Below are 22,088 nucleotides of genomic sequence, written 5' to 3' on the forward strand. Positions count from 1 at the left end.
ATCCTGAAATATATATGGTTGCGTGTGAGGTTGATTCCCACTAGAGCAGGAGCTATGCACGTTCAACTTCTTGAATTGTTTGAGTCGATGTGATCAGTTGATAAACATAGTGGTAAATATGTAATGTTGTTGACTTTATGGTTTTCAGCTTTGTCTCATACAATTTGGTTAATGTGTCTCAAATTTCTTGCTCGTGTCAAGTTTATATGAGCTCCTCTCAGATATGAACACCAATAAACTACTAACTTGGACACTACCAACCAACCAAGTCTAAGAGCATCTCCAATAACCGGCGTCACCACCGCGACGCCGATTTTTCGCCGACGCCGGTTTGACGCCGAACCATTGGAACCGGCGTCGGCGAAATCGGCGTCAAAATCGGCGTCGCCATGCCGATTCCCGCGCTGACGCCGGTTCCGACGCCGATCCTCACGGGCGCCATTGTGCGTCCCGGATCGGCGCCAAACCGGCGTCGGATTTAAAATTTTTTTTTTTTTTCGAAAACACTATATATACGCGCGTTGAACCCAGTCAAACCGGCGTCGGCGCGAAAGGACGTGGAGCCCGCATTTGGTGTGCTTCAAGCTCGATGGGCTGCAGTTAAGGGACCAACGCGTTTGTGGCATGTCGACTGCATTGCTGATATAATGTACGCCTGTATTATCATGCACAACATGATCGTCGAAGATGAAGGTGTACAACTGACTGATTGGGCCACCGACGATAATGAAGCAGGTCCAAGCCACGGCGTCACCACCGCCAACGTACGAGGTGGGGTACCGCACGATGAAGAAGCCCTCCTCCAAGCACATGCCGACATGCGTCAGACGGAGGCTCATATTCGACTGCAAAAGGATTTAGTTGAAGAGTTGTGGGCGCGGAGGATTGCAAGGCGTTAGTTTTTATGCAAATTTATGTAATTTTTTTAATGTAATTTTTTTAATGTAATTTTTTTAATTATTGTACTTTTTTTTTAAAATTAATGTACTTTTTAAATTTTAATATTATTATTCGAATTTTCCGTATTTGTCTCGTAAATTAAATTCCGTATGTTGATACGAGTGTAAATTAAATTATATAATTGTTATTAGTGATGTGGATAGGTAGTGTGAAGGCTATGTGAGGGCTATTTGATGTCCAGTTGATGTGGCAAGCTGATGTGGCAGGAGAATTGAAGTGCTGATGATGTGGCAGTGTGAAGGTTATTTAAGGGCTATTTGACGTCCTAACCTATTGGAGATGCTCTAATGGACTATCATAGTAGAACTATTGTTTATTTTTTGAGTGAGATCTATTGTTATTCACGCAACGTGCACGGTGCATCGCTGCAGCAAAGAATGATGTGAAACAAAATATCTCAGCGCATGTATTTCTTTTTAAAAAGGTTGAAAGATGCCAAAATTTGAAAATATATTTAATTTACTATTGCTTTTATAAGTTTTCTATCGTGGCTGTATAAATTTACATAGTACAAGTAGTATTTAGATATGTAACGAGCACACGAGCTTGAATATATAGGACGAAAATGGTTCAATTATACATACGAGTGCATAAAGTCGAAGAGAATCGATAAACAAAGGGTAAAGATTCGTGTGTCTGCAAACGATCGAGGAATAGAATCATTAAAGTTTTACAAAATTACAAATAGAGGTACCTAAATTATTGGTAACCTTTAATATTGCGGTGCACCTCTATATTCAAAGCCATTTACAGAGAAACCTGAGTAACTACCATACATACATTGCGCAGTTAGGCTGAGACTTCTTGCACACGAGGAACAAAAAATTGACTCAAATAGTCACCAACACCAGACACTAACCGAACCGAACCTACTTACCTTGGCCTTCACTACAAGCAGAGGCGGATCCTTTGTTTCTCCCTCTCTTGAACAGTTTCTGCTGTGGAATCCTGCTCCGTCAAACATCGTTTGTATGGCACGAACCCCCTCCCGCAGTTTGCTGGACTCCTCTTGCTCAATTTGTTGTAACAAGTGAAGGCCGATGTCTCCTCCCTTCCCACTGCTGCACCAGTATTCGAATTAGAGGAGGACCCCTCACTAGACTGAGCTCTGATTGGGGTTGGGCTATGCACTTCCCCACTTGTCTGTGATGCAAGACTCAGCCATGGAAAAGGAGCTGCATACGACGACTCGCCTCTATATTGTATGTACAAAAGATCACTCTTCATCTCACTACTGTGCACTTGCATCAATGATCTCCATCCCTCCTCATAACTATTATTAGTAGGCACTACCCTCAAAAGATATGAACAACTTTCCACTCTTTTATCATCATCATCATCTGATGTTTCGGGCTTGCAAGTAGAATCCACCACTAGTAACGTCTTTCCAAACAGCTTCAAGCTCTGTGCAGCTGCTTCGTTTGCACATGTCTTTCTGGGAGAAAGGTCCAATTCCTACCATTAGTAAACAGAGTTAGTTAAGAACTAAGTGATTTATACCAAATGCATTGTAATTTGTAAAAAGTGAATCAAGCTAGTAACTACCAGTGCTTTTTCTTCATCTGTACTCGAATTTTCATCTTCACGGTCAGACTGAGACAATAACACACCATCCTCCTGCAGAAGCTTCGGGGCCTCAGAACCAAAAACATGAGCAGCAAGAGATGACACTGGAGACACACTTCCATTAGGCATACACGAATCAGCTCCACCAGATTGTTTCGAACCCACCACAGATAACACAGATTTAGGAGACTGGTTTGGAGATACCGATCTTTCAGGTATCAAGATCCCCGTCTTGACCGGGGAAACCAGCTTACGAGGATAAGGGTGCATCGGTTTCCTCTTAGGCCTAGGAGGCGGGATCTCAACCGGCTCCACACAATCTCCATCGCCCACATTAGCCTCACGAGCAACCTAAACACACAAAACAACATCCAACTATCAATACAGTCAACTTGCTACGAGAAGTCTCCAATAACTAGAGATTAAGATTTGCTCGCCTTTATGCCATAGAGATATGACTTACTTCAAAGACCGCGTAAATATATATAGAATGTCAATGTTTATAACTTATAAGAGCATTGAACCTTGGAGAAAAATTTCTGAGCATGACTGCGAATCTGCACTGCAGTTTTGCTACCTACATGCTCTGCGAAAAACGAACGCACACATATCCTCAGAAAACATCCAACATCAACAAGATACAACGTCATACACTCGATTGGATTAGTACCTTCGATTCTCCTCCATGCTCGGCCATAAAGCTTCAACGCCTCGAGAAACTTATTGTGCTCTTCTTCTGTCCATCTTTCTCTTTGTTTGGTAATTGTGTACGGCTTCCTTACCTACACAACCAGAATATGAAAAAGAAAGAGATAAGATACACGATCACATCTACGCTACCAAAAAATTAAGAACTATTCACCATTCAAACCTTGGGAGCAAAGTCATCCCCACCAGCAAACTGCGCATTTAGTTGGACATCCTTCACGTCTTGCCCATCTAAATCGAGTGAAAGCTCTTCTCTCGTAGGCAGAGGTGAGCCTGAATCGATGCATGCCTACAAAGAAAGAACGTTCAAAATTAACAAGCAGATTCAAGAAATAACCGTCAAAGTGTACATGAACAGAACAGATATAGAAAGAAAAGCACAATTCCCCTATTTCTCCCTCAAAATTTACCAGATTGGAATTGATCGTCGTTAACCTCGAATTTCAAAAGTCAACCAAAAATATTACTCCATCAAATTACAGTTAACGTAAATTTTACTTACTCAAATTTTCATCATAACATAAACACGAAACATAAATTTTTCTGGCATCTTCGCCAGTCATCCCTTACATTTCACATCAACAGATCAAGCACTAAAATCAACAGCTAAAAAACTCACCTTTACAACCATAGCGGCAGAAACAATCACTCCCTCCAAATTCCCCCAATTCTTAACAGCTCACAGATCCACCAACTTTTTGATCGCAGAAAAACCAAATATGTCCATCAACAATTTCAACAGGACAATAGACAATTCTGCTCTCTTCGACCAAATACAAACCTCACTAAAATTGTCGATTCACACACAAAAAGGAGGTTGAGATGTGCAGAAACACATTTAAAATCGGATCTTTATCCAATAAAAAATCAGTATAACACAGATATAGGAGCGCCTTACAAAGAAAGAAGATCGAGAGTGAAAGAGCAGAGGCTCAATTTTATCGCTGTAGCTAACAAGAAAGCTGAGAAATGGAAGAGACAGTTGCAAAGGGATAAGAGTGTTAGGTGTGTAGCAGAGAAAAATGACGCTCTTTTTGGGTCAGATTTAAGAGGAGGGAAAGGAGCAGAGCAGCGGAGAGGGAAGCCACGTCATTGGGGTCGAATCGTAAATAACAAAATGTTGGGGGTGGATTGGGTAGAACGATCGAGAAATCCGTGGAAACTTGTGGCTCAGATTGAAAGAGAGGCTGAGACACGTGGCGAGTCGATGTCAGCTCGCTTTTTCTTTCGCTTTTTCCTTCCCTGCTGTACCCTACTCGCGCGTATAAGAAGGGCTTTACGTACTCGCCATACGTTGTTTGCCACGCGGTGAGATGTTAATGGTGATATAACCTAGGAATGGGAATTTGCAGATGAATGGTGAAGTTGACTATTTGTGGCATAAATTTTAGTAACGATATATTTTGGGATATTTTGAGGTAGTAAACTGCCTTCGACATTTTGAGATATCGTAATTCAAAGCATCCACAATGGGTACCCTGTATAACTACTATTTTGTACTCCCTCCGTCTCGGGCTACTCGCTCATTTCCTTTTCGGCTCGGAGATTAAGGAATGAGTGTATAGGAAAGTAAAAAATGACGGCTGTAGCTGAAATTTTTTACTAAAAATGGAAAGAGTGCAAGTAACTTGGGACGCCAAAAAATGAAAAATAAGTGCGAGTAGTGCGGGACGGAGGGAGTATTTTATTTTTTACTTTTTATGTTTGTAAATATGTCAATTATTAGTAAAATAAATATAAAAACATCAAATTAAAAGTAAACCTTATATTTATTTAATTAAAAAAAGTACAACCAATGGAAGATAGGAAGAGTGAAAATTGAGATGAGTAAGAGAGTGGAGTGAAAGATGTGAAATGAAATAAATATGTGGTGATATATATATAAAAGAAATTTAAAAAATAATAAAAATGAAAAATGAAAAATGAAAAATGTTTTGCATCGTCCGGACCTATCTTCCGGACCCCGCAATGGTGCGGAGGATAGGCCGGAGGATGCATAGGGCACGGAGGATAAGGGGAGCATCCTCCGCCCACCTGCAGAGGCGGAGGATAGTGAGAAGAATGCATCGAGCGGGCTATCATCCGCCCCATTGGGAATGCTCTAATACGCCCTTTCTAAATTACTAACCTAAAATAAATTTTGAATGTATCTTATTCCTCAAAAAATTGTAAAAATAACAAAAGCATAGTATAAATGAACTATTGAGATTTTGGTTTTGAAATTTTGATCTCTATTTAATTTATACGAATTAGAACTGTTTTTACCTTCTAAAACTCGTTGATACGTGATGCTTCACTCCTCTAGGAACAAGGAGTATAACTGTATACATTATAATTAAGAAAATTTGCTTTCAATCAGAATCTCAAATAATTATAAAGAAATTAGCTAGAATTTCAGATAATCGTAAAGGAATCAACCAGAATCTCATATAATCATAAAGGAAAAGAAACTGAAAGTAAAAAAACATAATTTGTATAATCTATTGACCATAATATAGTTAGTTAATGTTAAAATGGGTAGTGATAAAATGCAAACTCATATATTATATAAATTCCAAATTTTTCAATACTGTATCAATACAACGTCAACGCAATGTCAACACAGTGTAAAATTTGATATCAACACAAAGTCTATACAATGTCAACACAATTTCAACACAGCATCAACCGTTAACATTATGTTGACATTTTTAGTTGCTATTATTTTATCATCTGATGATATTTTTTAACGGTCCAGGTCATAGTTTGAAATTTGTACAATATTCAGAGATTGCATTTGATCACATTCCATGTTAAAATAATGAAACTATTACTTCTCTTTATACCTTATGATTTTTTGAAGAGTAGTGATAAATATATAATTCGGATGTTTCATATTTTTTACAATTTCTAAAAGTTAGGGATTGTACTTATTATTTAAGTAATACTAACGCATCTATAATTCGGATATTTAGATTTTTTTACAATTTATAAAAGTTAGAGAATGTACTCCTCCATAAAAACTACACCATATTGTGAATTGCATGGATTTTAATGTGAAATTGATAAAGTAAGATAGAAGGAAAAAAAAGTAAAAGAGAAATAATGTTAGTGGAATGTGAGGTGGGGTTCATATTATTAGTGGTGCTTAATTATGATAGGTAGCAAATGTGAGGTCATTTTCCAAATTTGGTCTATTTTTTATGGACAATCATAAATGATAAATGTGGTATATTTTTTGTGGACTAAGGGAATACTATTATTTTAAGTAAAACTAACATACATCTTCCACAGATTTAATTTACCCAAACGATATTTATAAGAAAAGGCCAAAAGATCTACTGCCTTAAAAACAAGAGAGAGAAAGAGTGTAGATTAAAACAGGTGGTTGAAGGAAATGTAACGTCTCTCTCTATATATTAAAACAGGTGGGCCACCCAGGTGGTGGCGACTCCTTCTTTTTGCACTTTTTCAGCCACGTCACCACCATTCGCCGCCCCCACAAATTTTAAATTGCAGCCACATGTATTTAAGGTCATCCACGACGCTGTCACTATATCGTCTTTTAACCGTCTCTTAAATTACTATTTACGGACCTTATTGTATTTTTTTACTCCATCCCTTAACTAATTGACGAAACCTGCAACCATCCGTCCCTTAAACCGTCTCTTAAATTACTATTCATTCAATTTCATTTTTTATTTTTATTTCCAACCAAATTCAATTAAAAAAAAACACACTTCATTAAAAATAAAATAAAATAAAATTACAACATAAAAAAAATACAACTTAAAATTCAAAAAAATAAAAAAAGACATAATTAAAATCCTAAAAAAATAAAAATGTCATAATTTAAAATACAATTTTATAGAAAATAAAAAAACTACTCCGCCGGCGAATCATCCCCCGGAGGAGGCGGTTGAGGTGCACCGAAGCCTAGAGGAGGCGAAATGCCAAGTTGTGCCGCCATAAACGTAACTCCGTTAAGCCAGGCTTGGTATTGGGTGGGCATAAAGCAGGAAGTGTCTGCCATTGTGGCGGTCATGTACATGGACATATGGGAGTTCGAGGGTCCCCCGAGCCCGAGCCCGAGCCCGCTTGGCTTGATTCGGCTTGGCCCCTCCTCCCTCTAGCCGCCTTCGCCGCATTTCTCCCTTGCGGCCGACGGCGCCCTCGGGAGGACCCCCGGCATCGTCTGCCGGGGGCTCCTCCTGTGAGGCAAACTCTTGTGGCTCGCTACCCGAACCGCCCTCACCAGACGAGTATTGGCCACTCGCCGTGTGCTTCGTACGCTTCGAGGTCGAGCCCGAGCTGGACCGCACATCGCCGGCCCACCTTTCCTCGTCCCTGACGACCTCCCAAACATCGGCATATTTGAATTATTTGTCGGTGTCTTCGAAGTAGACCCACAAATCCGACCTCAGAATGTCGGCTCCCGTGGCTCCGCTTTGGTACTGAGCCGCTTCATGCTTGTAGATGGCGCAGAATCGTTTGACCTCTCTGTCGACTCGGTCAAAGTGAGCGCGGAGCATCTTATATGTGCGGCGGCGGGTCTTTTTTGGCTTAATCTCGTGGTAGGCCTTGATAACCTTTTCCCAGAAGCACTTCCGGGGTTGTTGATTCCGGACTATGGGATCGTACGAGACGCTGATCCAGGCGTTGTACACCGCCAGCGTTTCTTTGTGGCCGTAGGGATGCCGGCCTAGATCATCCTCCGCCTCCGCCCTGGAACTTCCCCCGCCTCGGCCTTCTTCCGAAGTGGGTTGAACCAGATAATCCTCCCGAATCTGGGAGAGTCCTTGCGAATACCGCGGGGCGGAGGGACGAGTGTATGCATCCACATCAAAATTGGGTGATTGGTACCACTACTAGAAAATTGGCTTGTAATGACACTTAAAATTGTCACTAGAAAATTACTGTGCTGACACTTCATCTATAATGGCACTTATGCAAGTGCAGCACCGGGTACCTGTAGTAAGAGGTAGTGTGTAGATAGTACATCTATGATGACACTTTTTATGTTGAAGTGCAGTAACAATATATTATAAAGTGCAGTGAAAAGCTAGTGTGTAGATAGTACATCTATGCTGGCACTTTTTATAAAGTGTGATAAAAAAAGTGTAGTGAGAAGCAATTTTTCTAGTAGTGTACCCCCCGGCGTCGACGAACCCTGGGTGCCCAACGTCGACAAACCGGAACCACCCAATGTGTTGTACATGTTCCTCCAGTCGCCAAACGCGTTGAGATCCTACGAGCCGGAGCCGCCACCGCCAGAGTTTCCGTCGCCGGACATTTTGTGATGAGATGTTAGATGAAAATTGGAGAGGAAATGAAGATGATTTGGGAAGAATAGATGTGTAGTTGTGTGTGAAATGAGGATGAATTAGGAGTATTTATAGAGTAAAAAAAAGGAAAAACGGCTATTAACGGTAATATTACCGTTTTTCACATTATTTATTTATTATTTATTTTTTTATTTAATCTGAATTTTAAAAAAATGAATTATTGCGTCAGCGTGACGATGCCCACTCGCGGGACGACGAGTAGACATCACGCATGGCCTGGGAGTGCGCCACGTCGCCTCAGCGCGTGGCGAGCCGTCCCGCGTTTCGTCACGTCGGAACGGGACTGGTGACGGGCTGGGGGCGGGCTGGTGACGGGACGAGACGCTGCAACGCGTCCCGCTCCGGTTCCGTCACGCAGGAACGGAATACTGGCCACCCGCGTAACGCGTTGCGGGTTGCTTAACTTATGTGAGGAAAGCTACAAATACAACCTGTGCATTGTTATGCATTAAATATATACATCTACAAATTGGACAGTTGTAACTTGTTATTAGTTTCCCTTCCAAATTCTTTTTAATATGAAATTTAAAATAAATTATTTAACAAATTAATTAAATGAAATATAAAAAATACTTAGAATATAGTATCTCTACTTTAAAAATCAACTATAAAAATGATCCCTATATTTTGGCTTTTGATATATACAATCTCTCGACTTTAAAAAAATTATATGCTTGCGGTTTTTTGTTCGGGTCCAATTCTTGGTGAGGACGAATCTTTATTTTCCATTGAATTTTACTTGGTTAGACAACAATATTAATTATATGGAGGTAAAAACAATAAATTGAAAACATGTCTAAAACAGTCTAAAAAAAACTAAACAGTTGACAAATTCATTGACAAATTTAGATTTAAATATTAAAAATATAATTACATTTTTTACTATTATAAGAAATTAAATAAAAATAAGTATTACAATCAGTGCATCTAATCATCTTTTAAATCTGTTATTAGTTTACGTAAAGTACTGAACACTCGTATTTCTTTTTCAAAATACAAAAGAAAAACTGCAACACGAATTAGTAATTTTTAAACAGTCGTACTTATTGTGTGATGCGATTCAAATAGATTAATTAAATGTTACCAAATATTATTACTATTTCGTCACACCTATTTTCCTCAAGAGTAATATTACTTTTGTGTTACTTTATTGTATGACGCTTTTTCCATTAATCGTAATTGATGCGAAGATCTCCTAAAATATTATGGATTGATTCTCCACAATTGTCGTTATATGGAGTATTTAATAATTTAATACATGTTCAGTGCTTAAAAAAGTCACATGAATCAATACATCCGCCAAAATTCGGGTACGAACTTGTGGCCACAAAATATCATGAAACAGTTGGAAATATTAAAATAAAATAAGGTGGGAATATATACATATACACGTGGTGGAGAATGTTGTACTATAGTTTTCCCCTTCCAATGTCCATAATAGATAGAGTTTTGTCACTACCAACTAGGTGAAAACAATCTACATGAGAAAATTGTATTGTATTCCTTCCATTATATGTTTAAACAAAACAGAAATTAAATCATAACTAAAAAAAATATTCAATTAAAAAGTTAGTTTGTATACTAGTACTATTTACTAATTTATTCAAATACTCATGATCTTTATAAAATTTTAATTTAATAGCTTGAATTCTTGTCAATAAGTAAAAGGTAAAATTAGTACTCCTTTTGTTCTACAAGAATATACACTTTTGGTTGAGTGTGAGTTTTAATGCACAATGAGTAAAATAAGAGAGAAATATAAGGAAAAAGTAATTAAAGTATTATTAGTGAAGAATGGGTCCCACGTCAATACAAAGTAAAAAAATTAAAGGGATAGACCTAAAGGGAAATAGTGCATATTCTTATGGGATCGAGGAAGTACAAAATATTAATTTGAAATTAGAGCATGCGCAGCGGTGGCGTCCGTCGCCGCCACCGCCGTCCGCGCCGCTGGCACGGACGCCATCCGCCGCCGCTGCGCTCGCGCCGCTGGCACGACGCTGCTCGATGTATCGAGCACGTCCGTGCCAGCGGACGCACACGTGGCGGCCTCCCATTCGTCAACGGCTCGACCGTTGTGTTTAAAAAAAATCGGTTTTTTATTAAAAAAACCGATAAAAAATAAAAAAAAATAATTTTCACTTCCCCAAAAAAATATATCCGTTTATAACCGTTTTTTACACCTTTTTAATTTTTTTTTCATTTTTTTTACCCCAAAAATACACACTTTCATCTATAAATACCCCCAATTTCACCCCAAGAATTCACATCAAACTACTCAACTCTCATCATCATTCTCCAATATCCATTCTCATCTCCATTCTCTCATATCCATTTTCATCTTCATTCTCTCATACCCTACAACATCACTATGTCCGGCCAAGACGATAACCCTTCGGGCTCCCACGGTTGGAACCCCGAATGGTTCGGTTCACAACCGTTTCCTAGTCCGGAAACGGAATATTCAGCCCCTCCTCAAACCCAAGATTCGGCCGTTCCGGGTGGCTACCGTCCATACCCAATCGACGACCAAGGTGCCTCCGAAGGGCGCTACGGGTGGACACCGGAGCCTAGGCATCGCGCCCCTTCCCAAATGCCGATTCCTCCATCTCGCGCTGGTGTCCGCACACCGTACTCACCGGCGGAGATGGAAAGATTGTTCAAGGCGTACTTGGAAATCTCCGAAGATGCGGTGGTTGGAACGAACCAATCCGGCGATCACTTTTGGTGGCGCGTCTCTAGCCGGTACAATGCAAACCGGCCGCCCGGAACGATCGAGCGCAACGAGAGTATGGTGCGCAACTGCATCGGCCGAGCCAACGAAGAAATTGGCAAGTTCAACGGCTATTTCATCCAGGAGTCCCGGAATGCCGGGAGCGGCCGAAGCGAGGTCGACATCATCACCGCCGCGCTGAGCACCTACCAATCCATGAACGGTAAGTCGTTCAAATATCTTAACGTTTGGCAGGAGACGCGGACGCACCCGAAGTATAAGGGAGGCATAACATCCTCCTCTAGCGGCTCCTCCAAACGATCAAGGTCGGTAGCCCTATCCGACTCCAGCTCGGAAGAAGTGGCTAGCCAACTCGCCGGAGCTAACTTGGGTAGCCCCGACGCCGGACCGAGCGGTTCCCAACGCCGCCCCCAAGGAAGGAAGAAGGCGGCGGCCAACCGTCGTCGCGGCTCGACTCCCGAAGCCACTCCCGAAGCCGCTCCCGCTCCCTATGTGCCACCTCCACCCCCGAACAACTCGCTGTGGATGCTCTTAAGCCAACTCAATATGGCCGATAGGTCATCTATGACCCCCACGCAACTTGAAACACACGAGACCATGATAAAAGGTCTCCAAAAACAATTGGGGTTGTTGCCGCCGGATGAGTAGTCTTCCTCGGGTAATATTAGCCAATAATTATGTAATTTTTAATTTTTAGTATTTTAATTATGTAATTTTTAATTTTTAGGATTTTAATTATGTCTTTTTTATTTTATTTGTATTTTGTAATATTTATTGTGATTTTTTAATGAATTTTAGTATTATGGAAATGTTTATGTTTAATTGAATATTAAATTAATTGTGCTCGTCCTTGCGGAAGAGCACAGTTGTGGGTGTTGTGCTCTTGCCAGAGAGCAGGCATGAATAGTACCGCCCGGGCCCACAACCGTGCCGCTGGCAAGAGCACGGTTGTGGATGCTCTTAAGATTAAGTTTGTTGGAGAAGTTGATGTGTAAATTAGGTGTCTACTTCTATATTTAAAGATGAATCAAGTTTAATTTAAATCTTTAATATTACAACTTAGTTGCAAGATTACCATCGTAATCGTAGTATTTTTGGGTCGATCTTTAAGGAGACTAAAGATGTTTTAACTTGTTGCTAGTAAAAACATAGTAATAGTTGTTTTGGTTTTGATGATTTAAAACAACAAAGTCAAACACAGCTTAAACTTAAAGTAAAAACTAAGATGAGATATTATTGCTCCCTGATACGCTCGGATTTGTTGTTTTGAGGTCATTATTTGGTTCGTTTTGAGTGTTAAAATTGCATTACATGTCTATTATTTGCATATTTGATCTATTTTAGTATTTTGACGTGTTTTGTGAGAAATGTGCAAAATATAGTCTAGAAAAGATAGGAAAAAGTCAAAGTTGGAAATCTGGAGTTTTTGAGCCAGCTAGCGGTCCGCTGGAGCTTAGCCAACGACCGCTGCCCTTGTAGCGGTCCGCTTCAAAAAATAGAGCTGAAAAGAAGAACACACCCAGCGACTGCGGGAGTGTGCACAACAATCGCTGATTTAGATCTAGAAGCTACAGAATGATGGACAGTGACCGCTAAACATTGTGCAGCGACAGCTGATTTATATGTTATCAACTTAAACAACATGATCGAGATGTAAGAAATGCTTTCTTGTGCTAACGCTGAACATGCTTACACGGTGCAAACTCTCAAATAGTTGAACATTTATCTTTGAGTCTATCTTCCCTGATTTTAATACATGCTGAAGCACGAAGCAATTAAAATAAACCACTGTTCAATTATCTTAATTAATCTACTACTCCCCCGTCCCCTAAAAATAGAAACTATTTCATTTTTGGTCCGTCCCATTTTCCACTAGCACACTTTTCTTTCTATATCTCTCTTACTTTACTAATTCTACATTAAAACCCATACCATTTCAAAAGTTCTTATTTTTAGGGGACGGATGAAATATTATTCTATCATCGGAACATCTCTAAATTATATTTCCATCTAAACCTATGTTAAAGGGACAATAGGAAAGATTACAAGAAACATCAATAAAATGATAACGTAAAACAAAGATTCACAAACTAAAGCCAAGATGATAACAAATGTACTGATAAGGAAAAATATAACACAAACATCCCTAAAACATTCACTACATTTTAAGATCAACAATGGAGAATTTAACCTAACATAATAGAAAGCACAACAAAAAGCTTAGGTGTCATGCCCTCTTGGAATGGAAAAGTGGCTTTGACTTGGATCGTTGGAATTACTTCCTTCTTCTTCTCCTACTCTTTATCTCTTTTTCTCCTCTCTTTTTCTCGCTATCTCACGTGGCCAGAGTATGATTTTTTCTCTTTTTCCCACAGAAGAACTCCGAAAAACCGCGCAACAACTATTTCTTAAATTCGACGTCAATTCCAGCGAGACGATGGGTGTATATCCAGCAACTCGCTGGAAACTCCAATCTCAACGAGGCGCTGAGTGTACATTCAGCGACTCGTTGAAAAGTCTTTGTACTAAGATGATTTCCCAAGGGTCATTGAGTTGGCAGGTTACATAACCCAATGACCCGCTAGAACTGTTCTGTACTTCAATGCATCCTTTACTTCTTTCGAGCTCCTTTTCACCTCCCATTTCACCTTCTACAGTGAGAATAATGCATTTTTGTAAGTCCAAAATCCACAAAACCACTTAACATTACGAAGTAAACATCGTATATTTGATTCATATCAAATACCTCCAAACTTAAATACTTACTTGTCCTCGAGCAAGGTAATCCATATGCCCAGGGGCCAGGGCTGGTTCGAGTCGACTGTACTCCTGACGGGTCTCAGTTTGAGGGGAGGTTTAGGATCCATGTTCGAGTCGACTGTATTCCCGACGTGGTCTCGGTTTGAAGGGAGATTTGTTGGGTGTAAACTCATCCCACACCAGAGAATGGAGGGAAGAGGTTTGTCGGGTGCAAACCCATCCCACATTAGAGAATAGAGGTAAGTTTGAAGATGTATATAATTGTTGTCCAACCCCAATCAGTTTGAGGCCTTTGGGAGTGACCTAAAAGCAAATTCGCGCGCCTTAGCCCAAAGCGGACAATATCAAACTAATGTGTAGTCGACTGATCCTAACAAATGGTATCAGAGCCCAAGTGGCTTTGGGTCGAGTTTGGATGAGCCATAGTTAGGTTCCGACCCTGAAAGACTTAAGTTAGAGTCGGGCCCAGAATGACCCAAAGGCCAGGGCTGGAACGACTCATGTTCGAGTCTACTGTATTCCCAATGTAGTCTAGGTTTGAGGGAAGGTTTGTAGGTGCACACCCATCCCACGTCAGAAAATGGAGGGAAGTTGAAATTTATATACCCCAGTCCCATCATCTTATTCAAGCGGCCGATCATTTGGTCGAAATTTGTTATAGTTTCGCCCGAGTTTAATTTTCTAAGATTGTTGATTTAATCATACTCTTGTTCAAGCGACATTTGTAATAGTTTCGTAAGAGTTTGACCTAATATTACTTTTACAAGGTTGTGATGCTTGCATGATGCTGATGTTGATATGGAATTAGCTAATAATCATCTTTTTCAGGCGGCCGATCATCTGGTCGAAATTTGTCATAGTTTCAAGGAGTTAAATATTCTGAAACCGTTTATTTAATCATACTCTTGTTCAAGCGGCATTTGTAATAATCTTAGTATTGCATTGCTCATGTCTTTTGAGAATGCTTACCTTGGCATCTTGATGTTTTTATTATTTGAAAATATTTGTGGGAATGCTATAATTTTAATTGTTTTGTTGTTTTTATAAGAGGTGATCTTCTAGATTATTGATGTATCCGATTAGCCTGCATCCCGAGTGGGCCAGACCCGAAATCCGATGGGTGTAACACCCCCTACACTACAAAAAATTGCTAATTAGTGGCAAAAATATCCGCCACTAAATCTCATATTTCCGCCAAAACAATATTGTAACATTGAATGAAATCCCCCGACACATCCATCACATCCAGTACTTTATCCTCTATGAACTGGACTGGGAGGCAGAGTTTGCGTGCTAAGCTAAACTCCACACTAAATTTGCGGTTTCCCATGGCAGGATAATCGTTAAGCTCGACCAAAATGTATTTGCTGAATCAAATACGTTGGTAGCCGCAAAGCAAATTGTTCTCCCGTCATTAGGGTTGGACAAAAATACCGAAATACCGTACTTATCGTACCGAAAAAATATCAAAAATACCAGTTTTTCGGTATACCGTAATTTTTTGGTACGGTATGATATCGTTACCTTTCGGTAACGGTATCAATTTTCATGTACTTCGGTATACCGTGATATAACAAATATTTGGTATATAACGTAGAATCGGTATATCGTATCCTCGGTGCATACCAAAAAATCGGTACATGTTGAAATATTATACTACTCCCTCCGTCCCACTCAAGATGGCCACATTCTTGAGTGACACGAGATTTTAGGAAGTGTTGCTAGGTGGAATAAAGTAACGAGAAAAAAAGTAGTTGAATATTTTAATGAGGAGAGAGGAGAGAGAAGGTTTCCAAAATTAGAAAGTGGCCATCTTAATTGGGACAAACGAAAAAAGAAAGGTGGTCATCTTGAATGGGACGGAGGGAGTATATATTACTCCCCCCATCCCTCTTTAGTAGAGGCGTTTCAATTTCAGCACTCGTTTTGAAAAAATGATAATAAATAATTAAAATAGAGAAAATGTAAAATAAGAGAAAGATTAATATAGAGAAGACTCTTAACTATATTATTCTCTTTTTTACTTGACTATCTCTGCACTTTAACTATTTATTATAATTTTTCCAAAATGAGTGCTCAAAATGAAACGCCTCTACTACAGAGGGACGGAGGGAGTACATTATATTTAATATATTTATATAATATAAAATAGAATTAAAAAGAAAAAACTCTGAAAATCCTACTTTTAAATATTTTGTGTATAAAAGAGATTTTTTTGCATAACGGTACTACGGTATACCGTACCGTAGTACCATTATGCAAAAACTAACAGTATAAAAAACTAACGATACCGAATTTTCGGTATACCGCAATGCGGTATGTCGAAACTTCGGTATGTATCGGTGTGATATTTTGTCATATCGCAGTTTTCGGTAAGGTATGCGGTATGGCATTCTCGGTACAGTATACCATACCGATCCATCCCTACCCGTCATAAGAAAACATCTTGTTTCCGTGAGTGTCCTTATTTGGAGGATATGAGCTCTCCCATGATTAACATACTCAATTTCTCATAAGTCACAACATGTTTTATAGAAACCTGCAAAATGAAAGCAAAAAGATCCATATTGATAGATTTCTGGCTCTCTGTTTTGGATTCGAGTGAAAATTGAAAGGAAAAAAGAGCGACTCACGTGATACTGACATAGATGAAGCTCTTTGTTTTGAATTTGGGTGAGGAAGTGATTCGCCTTCACCTTTACGCTAGGGCTGGGGGTTTCATGCCCACGCCTCCTAGGCAATTTGTGATCAACCGCTGGAAGGTTTTCCTTCGTCTCTAGAGACAGAGACGTTGCCGGCTCCGGCTTAGAGGGAGCCGAGTGCGGTGGGGCATTGTATACAGTTTTTTTTGCATTATAGACAATAATGCAATACTCTACAATCTACACTGCAATCCACCTATTACTATCATACAAACTGTAAATCCATCTAAAACGTCTACTAATAAATATTGCAGGATACGCCCATAATATTGCAGAATAACATGCCGCGTGGCAGCACGAGGTTGGTGATACGTTGTAATTCAAAAATTGGTGTCACCATAATTCACCCCTATGTATATATAGGGATGTAGGGTTTTGATCTATGCAAACCCATTCTTAATAAAAAAAATACAGAACCAAGCATACGAAGGGCATTTGTAGGTCATTGGTAGCTTATTTTTAGGTCATTTTTATAAGGATGACATAAAATGATCTTAGCATGACCTCAAACCCGAATTTTATAATATGACATAAAACTGCTTTATAATGACCCTCCGTGTTTTTGTTTAATTATTTACCATTAGATTGTCAAATCTGATGGTCAGGATTTGGTCTTGATTTTGTATTGATCATTTTCCTAGGGATGTATTCATATCCTTATGCTAAATAATGCTAAAACAGAAAACACTTCCCAACCATTCAAAGTTTATAATCTAATGGTCTCTTGTTTTGCCGTGTATAATTTAAATTAATATTTATAAAAGCTGAAAATGGCATAGCTGGGAGTTAATATTTTAAATAATTAATGTCATTACTTGTTTCACTCCTTTATGGTCGCATAATATATTTGATTGATTTTTTCCTTAATTAAAAAACAATCAAAATCACGATGCTTCAATTCGTAATATGTTTTCCACAATAGATTTTCATTTTGCAAAAAATTTCCATGATTCATTCCACTTAAGTAACACGATTTCGACGATTATGATTGTTCACAATACTTTTTTGGCTTCCATAAATGTGAAGCATATGAGTTCTTCATTCGTAATGTCTAATAATGTACAGTCCGAATTTAAATAATGTACGTATTTCAGGGAATAATGTTTATGCCAAGTAGAACTAAATAATGTACGCCAATTGGCCTTTAATGTATATGTGTAATACTAAATGATATACTTGTGTATGTATTTATTGTTTGGCAAGAGTTGAATCCATACCCTTTGGGTTTAGCAATCCATGGGGCTATGTTGTATTACCTACTCATAAACGAAACCATCACCAAGGGCAGGGAGTTTGAATCATTTCTCATGGATTTAGCAACCCATGCGGATAAGGTTAGTACCACCACATGAATTAAATTAAGTTTTTTAATGTGAGTTTTAGATTTGTACCAATAGTATCTAATAATGTACATTCGTAACAGTGAATAATGTAGAGATTGAAGAGAATAATGTTGAAAGAAACTTGAATTCATACCTTTTGGGTTTAGCAATCCATGTGGCTAGGGTGTAGTACCCACTCACAAACGAAACCATCACCAAGGGCATAGAGTTTAAATCATTCCCCTTCGGTTTAGCAACCCATGGGGCTAGGATATAACATCACCACATGAATTAAATTTTATTTTTTAATGTGTTTAAGATTTGGTACAGTAAGTAATGTACAAATAGTATCTAATAATGTACATTCAGACTAGTTAATAATGTTCAGATTGAAGAGAATAATGTTGAAAGAAACTCAAATTCACACCCTTTGGGTTTAGCAATCCATGTGGCTAGGTTGTAGTACCCACTCACAAATGAAACCATCACCAAGGGCAGAAAGTTTGATTCATTCCCCTAGGTTTTATCAATCTATGGGCTAGGGTATAGTACCACTACTTGAATTAAATATTATTTTTTATGTGTTTTAGATTTTGTACAGTAAATAATGTAGAAATATTATCTAATAATGTACATTCATAACAGTGAATAATGTACAGATTGCAGAGAATAATGTTGAGCGTGTTACCGCGCCAAAACATTTACATTGTTTATAATATTTATGTTTTAATGTACAATTTGACTTTTGTACAATAATGATAGCATTGTGTGCATTAAACAATTGTACACGATATGAACAATACATTAATTGTATAAGAACACGTACATTATTTATCAAGTTTGTTGGTAATGTACATGTAAAGAACAATAATGTAACGCATCATAACATAGTAATGTACCATTGTAATAGAATAATTTGAAGATGTACCTACAAGTCATACCTAATGTAGTCATTCACTTATAAATAATGTACGAAAACTCATTATTAATAATGTAGTCATTCAATAGTAAATAATGTAGTCATTCACTGCCTAAACGAACGATGTGCATAAAATACATAACTAATGTAGTCATTCACTAGTGAATAATGTACGAAAACTCATTAATATAGATGTCAAAGCAGCTATAAAAAATAATATGTTTGGACAAAAAATATCAACATTTCTTCTTCCCCTTATGCTTCTCTTTGCCTATATCCGTATCTTTTTCTGGACATGATCTCGAATCATGATGGCACATCGCACCACATGTCCTACACTTTCGAAGTGGTCTGTTCGCCTCCTTTATAGCCTTTTCCATCCAAGAGGTCATAAGACTAGCATCTGTACACAAAAAACAAATATAACTATTACCAAACATAATCTAAAATAGTATACATTATACGATTACTTTTGTATTTTATTCATTGTTAGGCATGTAGTTAGGTACTGATAAGGCTAATTTCATGCATAGGTCTAGGGGATAAATTCGTGAATTTGCTGGGTCTAACACATGTTTTATTCCAGGTGTATAGAAGAAATTCGCCAGGTCCAGGAAAAGAAGGAGGCAATCACACGCCCGAGGAAACTGGCGAATAAGTGAACATTGTGAAAGAAATTGCAAGACGGAGTAAATCTCAGAACTGAAGGGTAGAATGGAGATTTCTACGAAGGTTCTAGAAGATTATGTCCGTGTCTATAAAAGGAAGGCTGCATGCATTCTGGAGGGATCTTCTCGGTGGAGGCCTCACTAACAGTCTGCAGCTAGTTCACTTTTCTATACACTTGGGTTCTTAAAGGGAAATTCAGGGGTTTCGCACTTGGTTTCACCTTTAGCTTTCATACATTCGTTGTTGGGTTGTAACACCGTCCTGTTGAGGGCGAAGAAACAAGCTCCACTTTACTGCTTTCGTATTCCGTATTTCACCGAGCTTCGCTGTTCGAAGTTCGGCCTTCCGATTTCGCTGAATATTTCTGTGTTTAATGCAAGTTTCACTTTCTATTATGACGTTGGTATTGATTTCTGATTTGGTTGTCGAGATTTTCTGGAGTTTGCGTTAGTTTGCCTGTGTTGGATGTGTTTCGCAATTGTTTTTTGGACTTATGCAGGTTAATGGTTGAATCTGGGTGATCGGAGTTTGCTGGTGGTTGAATCGGAGACTTAAGTTTGATGTTGTTGCTAAGTTGTGTGCAATTGCTGGAAATTGGAGTTGATCGGAGTAGATCTGTTAGATCGGAAGTTATGGAGTGGAATCTAGTTGTTGTTGGTTTCGGATTGCTTGGATCCGGAGTGGATTAAGCGTTCAACGTGAGATCTGAGCAGAGTTGGTTTATTTTGATGCCTAGTCTTCGTGTTTTCATTTCACTTCGTCTAGTATATGTAGATCTGAGTTATTTCCGGTTTGTCGTAAGTTTCCGACGACCAAACTTTTACATTCTGTTCGAATCTGGGTATGTGCTCTGTTTACTTCATCTTCGTGTTTAAATCCGTTGAAGAAAAGCATGCCGTAGTTAGTTATTTTCTCAGTCAGTTATTTGCAGCTTTTCTGCCGTACTCGCTATTTCTGGGTCATGGTCCCCACTGTTAGTTGTTTCCTGTCTAGCTAAATTAGGTAGTCGTTTACACGGTCTAGGAAGTGAATTTAATATATCGAAGTCTTGATGATGTTTGGTCTCAGCATGTTTACAGCTTTCTAGGTCTAGTGTTTACATTTCCTGTCTAGGTCTAGTAGTGGTTATACCTCAACCCTGTTTGCGTGGCAGCAGCCGCCTTTGTCAAGAGTCTCTAAATGCTTTCTTACGTATCCATCTTCGTGGGATCGACCCCTGCTTCTCTATACTAATCCATAGTATTCGGGTTGAGGGATCTTTGAAGGAGAGTTTGTGTGTACAACGACAGAGTATTCCTTGTTACATTGAGTTCCTAGACCAAGTGATCTAGTGGATTCATAGGACTTGGTGTCTCGACCTAGCATCGCATTTTCACAACAAACAAAAACACATAACAAACTCTGTGACTTCAAATGGCGCCATTGCCGGGGATGGATGACGTATTTTGTGATTGTTTTTAGAGATTTTTGGCGTACATAGTTTTGATTTATTTTTCTTTTCTTTTCAGTTTATGAGCAGAGGCTCGCGGACTGGATTCTGGAGTAACTCATCTGGGTGGAGGGACGATAGATTTATTTGGCAGATCAAGGATACAGCATCCACGATCACTACCAGATCAGGGTTATCTACGGGAGATCCATTTCCGTTCGGTTCGAAAAGTGAAGAGGATTGGAGTTCATCCGGAAGGGAGGATCCCAAGTCACCAACAGAGTCGGAAACAGAGTCAGAAACATAGGAAGTAGTCATGGCGCAAGTAGTAGATCCAGATCCAGAGATCGGTTCGTTAACCGCCCATTTAGATGGAGAACCAGCTCAAGCTATAGTGATGAATTCACGCCAGAGGACTATTGAGATCAAGACAAACGTACTCGGCATTTTGCCAACGTTCTCTGGGCGTAGAAATGAGTGTCCGTACGAGTTCCTAAATGAATTCAGTAAGTTGTGTGGTATTCAGAAGAGGCCGAATGATGCAACAGAGGAGGATTATCGGCTACATGCAATTCCGTTTGCCTTGAAGGGGGAGGCCAACACGTGGTTATTGAGATTGCCCCCAGATTCTATCCGCACATGGAGAATTTCAAGTTAGAACTCTTAGATTATTTCTTCCCATCCAACAAGACGAATGCACTGAAAAAAGAAATATTAGAGTGTAAACAGGATTACGACGAATCTTTTGAGTCAGTATTGGTCGAGATTCAAGGGGTTGTTGGATGCATGCCCGAATCACCAAATGATAGAGGCAGAGACCTGCTCTCTGTTTTACGAAGGGGCGACTCCTGAGTCGAAGGACTTAATGAATTCCTCGAGTGGGGGGAATTTCACAAGAAAGATGGGAAGTGAAGCAAGAGAAATCCTGGGGAAGTTGATCGACACTAAGAAGGCATACGATAACCCTAGGAATGCAGAGAGGAGAGGATCTGTGA

General features: G+C 39.2%; 1 protein-coding gene across 1 annotated transcript; it reads right to left on the reverse strand.

The window, feature by feature from the left end:
• Window positions 1-1,555: 1,555 nt before the first annotated feature.
• Window positions 1,556-4,229, reverse strand: LOC121783447 (protein REVEILLE 1-like). The gene is made up of 7 exons (XM_042181516.1): window positions 4,133-4,229; window positions 3,854-4,019; window positions 3,398-3,523; window positions 3,197-3,308; window positions 3,051-3,112; window positions 2,506-2,877; window positions 1,556-2,415 (listed from the first exon to the last, which is right to left on the reverse strand). The coding sequence occupies exons 2-7, from the start codon at window positions 3,863-3,865 to the stop codon at window positions 1,849-1,851; spliced, it is 1,251 nt and encodes a 416-aa protein (XP_042037450.1). The 5' UTR covers window positions 3,866-4,019; window positions 4,133-4,229; the 3' UTR covers window positions 1,556-1,848.
• Between the last annotated feature and the right edge of the window lie 17,859 nt (window positions 4,230-22,088).

The sequence above is a fragment of the Salvia splendens genome, chromosome 21 (assembly GCF_004379255.2).
Source record: "Salvia splendens isolate huo1 chromosome 21, SspV2, whole genome shotgun sequence".
NCBI lineage: Eukaryota > Viridiplantae > Streptophyta > Magnoliopsida > Lamiales > Lamiaceae > Salvia > Salvia splendens.